Source organism: Fringilla coelebs (genome assembly GCF_963513975.1).
Source record: "Fringilla coelebs genome assembly, chromosome: 6".
NCBI lineage: Eukaryota > Metazoa > Chordata > Aves > Passeriformes > Fringillidae > Fringilla > Fringilla coelebs.
In genome coordinates this window covers 24,109,910-24,116,424 of record NC_140034.1, presented here as the reverse complement: position 1 = coordinate 24,116,424, position 6,515 = coordinate 24,109,910, and the positions used below count along the sequence as shown (strand labels likewise).

General features: G+C 48.9%; 1 protein-coding gene across 1 annotated transcript; it reads right to left on the bottom strand.

Moving 5' to 3' along the window:
- Positions 1-482: 482 nt before the first annotated feature.
- Positions 483-2,592, bottom strand: CLEC14A (C-type lectin domain containing 14A; the record flags this gene model as incomplete). Its single annotated transcript, XM_084208695.1, has 2 exons — positions 483-2,208; positions 2,522-2,592. 2 exons carry the CDS (start codon positions 2,590-2,592, stop codon positions 579-581), a joined length of 1,701 nt encoding a protein of 566 aa, XP_084064821.1. The 3' UTR covers positions 483-578.
- Positions 2,593-6,515: the final 3,923 nt, after the last annotated feature.

The following is a 6,515-nucleotide window of genomic DNA, read 5'->3' as shown; positions in this document are numbered from 1 at the left end:
GACTTTCTAAGTATAGAAATGCTCTTTCATTTTTTAAGAATGTCAGTATGAAAGCACATGGGTTGCAGCTTCACCCAAAATTATGGCAGTTCACCTCTCCAAAAGTTCCAGCAATTAGATTGAAAACGAAAGCCTCCATGTACCACTCAGGCAAGGAGTGACTTCTAAATTACAAGATACAAGTGCTCGAAGTGGCCCACTTTATGCTTGCTCCAAGTAAGGCACCAGACGAACAGCTTCTGAGAGGATAAAAATGCACAATTGTTGCAGCTGCAATCGCTCTGTCGGCCAGGCTGATCTATTTATATTTTAGTGAAATCAGCACCGAAATAACTCTTTTTCAGACCGACAAAATCTCCGACAGTCCAAAGATTTCAATCCTCTCAAAAGAACGTCGCTGCGCGCTCCTGCGTTTGATAATGCCCAAGCCCTGTCCAGCGAAGTCCCGCGGCGCCTCTCCCTCGGCTCCCCGCAGCAGCAGCGCTGGGGGCAGGAGGGACGCGGGCAGCCGAGCGCTGCCCAGGGTGGCAGCTGCCGCTCAGGGCAGTCCCGAGGGACGCGGCCTTGGCGCTCCGGGGCTATTCACCCCGCGCTGCTCCGCCGGGCTCCGCGGAGCCTGTCTCCGCCTTGTTGGCGGCCTCCGGCGGCTCCTTCTCCCCGCGGCCCTCGGACTTCTTGTTAAAGCAGATTTTGAACACCCCCAGGACGGTCATGACCAGGATGACCAGCACCACCACAGCGACCGTCACCAGGATGAAAACGTAGTTGGAAGAGGAGGAGGAAGAGGAGGAGGAAGGCGGCGGAGCAGCCGTCTTCTCTCCGCCGGCGGCGGCCGTGGCGGTAGCGGGCGGCTCCGTGGAACCGCCGGGTGTCGGGATGGAAGGCTGCTGCCCCTCCGCCCTGGCACCCGACGGTTCCGCGGGGCCACCTGTAGCGGTGGGGGCCGGCCCCGTGCCCGGGCAGGCAGTTCCGTCCGGGCCGCCCGGGATGCAGGCACAGGCGAAGCCGCCGGCGGCATCGCGGCACCCGGCGGCCTCGGAGCACCGCCCGCTGTCGGGGGTCGTGCGGCCGAAGAGGCAGGGGCAGAGGGGCTTCTCTGCCGCCTTCCAGGCGAAGCCTCCCGGCTCGGGCTGACAGGTGAGCCGCACCTCCCCGCCGGGACACGCCACTGTCAGCACGGTGCCCGGCGGGCTGAAGCCGGGGCCGCCGCTGCGCTCCTCGAAGGGGAGCCGATAGTCGAGGTCAAGGGCGCCCTCGGGACTGAGGTCGGGGCAGGCACCCTCGTACTGGTACTTGCAGAGGTAGCCCGGGCTTTTCAGCCCGCAGACCTGCTCCTTCCAGCCCCATCTGGGGCCGTCCCCGGGGTCAGGCGCCAGGCGCAGCCCAGCGCAGCGGGGAACGACGCAGGACTGCAGGGGCTCCTGCAGCCACCGGCCGAGCGCCGCCGGCACCTCCTGCGGGGCCGTCCCAACCCCGACGCCCTCCCAGGAGAAGCCGCGGAGCGGCTGCTCGTCGTGGGTGCAGGCGGAGGAGTTCCTCTTCAGCCCGACCCAGAACAGTGCGGGCACCGCCGCGTCTGCCAGCAGCTCCAGCAGCAGGCGCAGCTCCGGCTCGCCGCTGACCCATGCCAGGCTGCCCCGCCGCTGGTCGCAGGCGCCGCGGGCCTCGGCGTACGAGACGTTGGCGAGGTGGGCGCTGAAGCAGGCGCCGGCGGACAGGCAGCGCACGGCGACCCGCGGGGGCGGCGGGGTCCGGCCCAGGGCGCAGGCCGCAGCCAGGAGCAGGCACCAGGGCCCGGCCCGCCTCATGCCGGCGGCGGGACGCGGCGGGCTGAGGGGCGCCAGCTGCCCCTGCGGCTGTGGTGGCGTTCGGACCCGGCTTGGGCTGGCCTCTGCTGCCCGCGCCGTCCCTCTCCAGCGCCGACCCCGCTCCCACGGCCCTCCCCCGGACCTGCCGGAGGAAATGTGTCGGGGGCCGTGGCTGACCTCGGCATCCTCCGTTTGTTGGAGGGCCCAGGACAAGCAGCTCCCGCCAGGAAGCGCTCGCCCCGCCCGGCGGGCGGGTGTCCAGCCGCCGGGTAGCACTCTGCCTTCTCCGCTGCCGGAGGGGCGGGTGGATGGCGAAGCCCCGAGCCGCAGCTGTCGAACCGAGGTCACGGGCCCTGTTTTCAGGCCCGTGTCCCCGAGATGCCCAGGCCATCTTGCTAGCCTGTTGCACAGCGCTTACCGGAGAAAAGCGGTCCAGCTACAGTTATATCTTCCTTGAAGGATGGAGGTTTCTTGGTTAAGTGAGGCTGTGCAATCCACCCCGTAGCTCTGGATACAGGGGGCGATTTAACAGTCACAAAATCTGATTTTGGTTTCTCAGTAATTGCAGTCCATTTGGATGCCAGGAGACTTGGTTTTATGGAAAAGAAGTTTTCATTATAGAACAAGAGTTTGTTGGTTTATTTCTAGATGAATTCGTATTTTTGGTTAATCAAGGTGTTGAGATGCTAACAGCCACCTAAGTCAAAGTTTACGGTGTAGCAGCCTTGTATTCAGAGCTCTGCTCCTTACTGGAATTGTAACCCTTGCATTCATTATTCTCCATGGTGCACCAGGGCAGAGGCATCGAGCTATTTGCCTGTGTGGGTCAGCACATGGAGATTCTTACTGCCTGCCTGCATTTAAGCCAGAAAGATAAAATTCATTTTGCATCAGGAAACTTTATCACCTGCTATTCACGTCCCTAGTTCTTCACTATTCACATTCCTAGTTCTTCACTGGATCTAGCTTTAAATCTGCCCAAACTAAATAAATTGTTCCTTGAGCCCCTTGTTACTCTTGATGATGTACAAAAGCTGTGCTTCTGCACATACCTATTAGGTTAATCTGAACCATTTTCCCCAAATCTGGTTGATAGGTTTGGGAGAGAAGAGAGTTTGCTACAGCCTTACAATTGCCATTTTACCGGGGAATACTTACAAGGCTTTGCCTAATATTCCACTGCAATCCTACAACTTCACTTTGGTTTTGCTTTCAAAATTGAGTTCATTTATTATAGCCAAACAGAAGATAAACTTAGAATAATGTAGAAGCCCCAAAATTTTCATAGTACTCTTCAAACCTAGGGCTCTGTCACTGAGGGGAGAATGCAGCTCAGTCTTGTGTCTCTTCTTAGCTGTCAGCCAAGAGCATGATTTGAGCCGTCTGGGCTGGCCTCTGCCAGGTAATTGATGGCTATTACTGGCTCATTTCACACAGGCCATGACTTTAATTTCCTAGGCTATATATGAACCAGCAAACTGGCAAACCAGTTTAGAAACAATAGGTTAGCCACCAGTGCCCTGGGCAGTCCAATCTCATCAGAGGAACTTGTACTGCGCAGAAAGATGAAAACACTGTATTGCCAAAGCTGAAGGTTTTTACCAGCTGAGAATAGAGGCAGTGGCTGTACATCTGCTTGACCTGCCTGTATATCTGCCCTCCTCTGCTATTCCTGCCCCTGAATGTCCTGAAAAATATTTTAAAAATAACAGGTCTACTGGATCTCCAGAAAACAGCTCTTCCTCTGGTTTTTTATTGTTCTTTCTAGTTCTTACATTTAGGTAAATAAGAAATCACTCTTCATGGGGCTTTTTCTGGAGAAGTCCTTTTTTAAAAGAGAGGACTAGCTTCTCCCACACACATGTGAGACAACTAAACTTCTACATATAAAGAAGGCTTTATTACACAAACGTGAATGTTACAACTGATGGATGTATAAGCTGTAACGTAGCTGTTGCTTTCAATAGGTAAAGCCTTATTTAGATGTAGTCATTCCTTAGTCTTTTTCCTGTAAGATCTTAGCCCCTGAAAAAGCAGTGGTTTGCTTTAATTGTATTTTAATAAAAGCCATTAAGTTTTATTTTTATTTCATTATGTAACTGTATCTATCTTATAATAATACATTTTTACTAAGGAGCTGTGTGAGAAGAGCTGAATTAATAAAACTAATGTCCTCTTTTGGGTGGTTCCTTTTGTGTTTTTAAGCGGTAAATTACAACTATTCTTTTTACAACTAACCAGGAAATATGTCATCTGTATATCAGCACATACTTTGCTACTGCTAGGGCCTAAGGGACTGTATTTTCATTAGAAGTAGTCTTGTTGAGGGACACAGTATCCAGATCTTGCTAAGAGCTATATTTTACTTCTCAGAGGTAGATGGATGCTGCAGTATGGATGCCTTGCTTTCAAGGGGACAAGTGAAATGATCGTGTCACGCTAAAATGTGTAGAGCATAAGGACAGTAAATTTCTCTTCCCCAGAGGGGATACAGGAAAATGTCTGGAAATAGATCTGTCTACCTGTTATGCAACAAAATTAGGAGACAGCATCTAATATCAGAAGCAGCTATCTTTTCTGCTAGTGTAGAGGGCTGCTGATGAGCACCTCCATTTATTACCTGGTTTGTTGCATGATACAGATTTGTTTGAGGCTGGAAACTATGGACAGGGAGCAAGAAATGAAGATCAGTGTTCTGGGAGCACTGCCTGTTTGCACAGCTTCAGCCTTTTAGCTTGCTGCAGGCTTGCAGAGTCTACACCATTTGTCTGTGGTCAGGTTGTACAGTCCCTATGAGCTCTCTCCTTCCCTCTGATCCCAGCTGGTATTTCTCTTGGATCCAGACATCCTTCTGCTGAATTTGTTGTGGGTAAAGTCAAAACTTACTTCCCATCTTTCCATGTTCTGCTAAGATATAGGTTATGATTTAAATAACCTAATGTAAACAAGTATTTTAAACAAGTGAAATTTGCTGTCACTTGGCAGTGTGCCTCAAAAATTATGCATTAAATCCTCCTTTGGTCACTAAGTGCTCCATGAAACAATATCTATGTCATATAAAAAACAATATATCGTATATTATGGTATAATATGTGTGTGTGTGTGTGTGTGTATATATATTTATATATATATGTATGTATGTAGTTTATCAAATAAGGCAGCCCTATCTTTCACATATAACTTGTGTTTAGGCAAAGTATTTTTATTTTCTCACGAAACAGTTATATTATTTTTTTAAGAAAATACTTTAGTTTTAAAAATAAGACCATCCTGAAGTCAATGAGAACCGTCTTATTTCAACAGTGTGACAAGATTTCTCGTTAATTTCTCTGCATTCAGTCAAACAACTTGCAACAAGGAGTAAAAATGCCAGGTTGAATCCAGCATCCTTTTGTTACTTTTCCAGAGAACAGGATAGGAAATTAAAATAAGAATTTCTGCCTTATTGTAACAAATTGCACGATCGTAAGAATTTAATTATTCATCTCTCAAAAGGACTTTGTAGATTACAAGGTTCACTTACAGAGTTTGGAAAAGACAACCCAGCAGGGGTCATGCAAGTCCCTGTCTACTGTAATAATAATTTCCAGTGACATTATCACATAGCTATGGGACTTAATAACAAGGAATGATATTTAACTGCTGGTATGAACACAGTGGTATATCCATTACATTTATGACATAGACATAAAATATAACTAATCCTGACCTGCTAAGGGGACATTTAGTAGATGAACTGCATTGATGTGGCTGTAGCATTATTCCATATGAATATGTTCCCCTTAAAGCCTGATCAGTTTATATGTTCATGTTTCATTGCTAAGTGTGCAAGAAAAATATGTATTCTGTAACTACTTCCACTCATCTTTAATGAGTTGTTAAGGAAGTTTCCATTCTGTAATTAGCTAGGGGAAATGAACTCCAGAACTCTCAAATTAAAGACACTAAATCTTTTCCAAAAATACTGTAGAGTATAAATATTTTTTATTCTCACTCTAGCTTACTCCGTTCCTTTTGTTGACTGGATAATTCATACTAGTTCCATCCCAGCCTTCAAATTCTTCACATTTCTTGTATTATGTAGCATGGTCTGGCCCCACATGGCCTTTGTGCTGAGTATACATTGTCATGAGGGGGTCCTCAACAACTGGAGGTGGGTATGGCAAATGGTCTATTTTGCAGTAAAAAATGGCAGAAATAGTAAAAGCACAAAGAGAAGAGAAGAGAAGAGAAGAGAAGAGAAGAGAAGAGAAGAGAAGAGAAGAGAAGAGAAGAGAAGAGAAGAGAAGAGAAGAGAAGAGAAGAGAAGAGAAGAGAAGAGAAGAGTGAAGAGAAAAATCAGCACAGAGTAAGTTAAAGGAATAGAGAGCTGCAGCACAGAAAAAATCAGTAGGCATGAAAATAAGGAATATACACAAAAAAAACTGAATAGGGAAGAAATCAAAAGAAAAGAGAGAAGTGAGATCATTCACCAGCGTTGAAGTACCAGAGTGGAAGAGGGAGCCAAGGGGCCATGTCTGTGCTGCCCAATGTGGCAGCCCTGGTGTGTGGCTGGTGCTGGTGCCCAGGGGTGTGTTTGCACAGCTGGGCAGCCCCCACAGCAGCCTGAGGCCACGTAGTGCAAGGCTGTGGGCAAGGAGCAAAGGACAGTCACAACCAAAGAAGCAGTTACCACATACAGTCAGCATGTGGCTGTTCAAGCATATC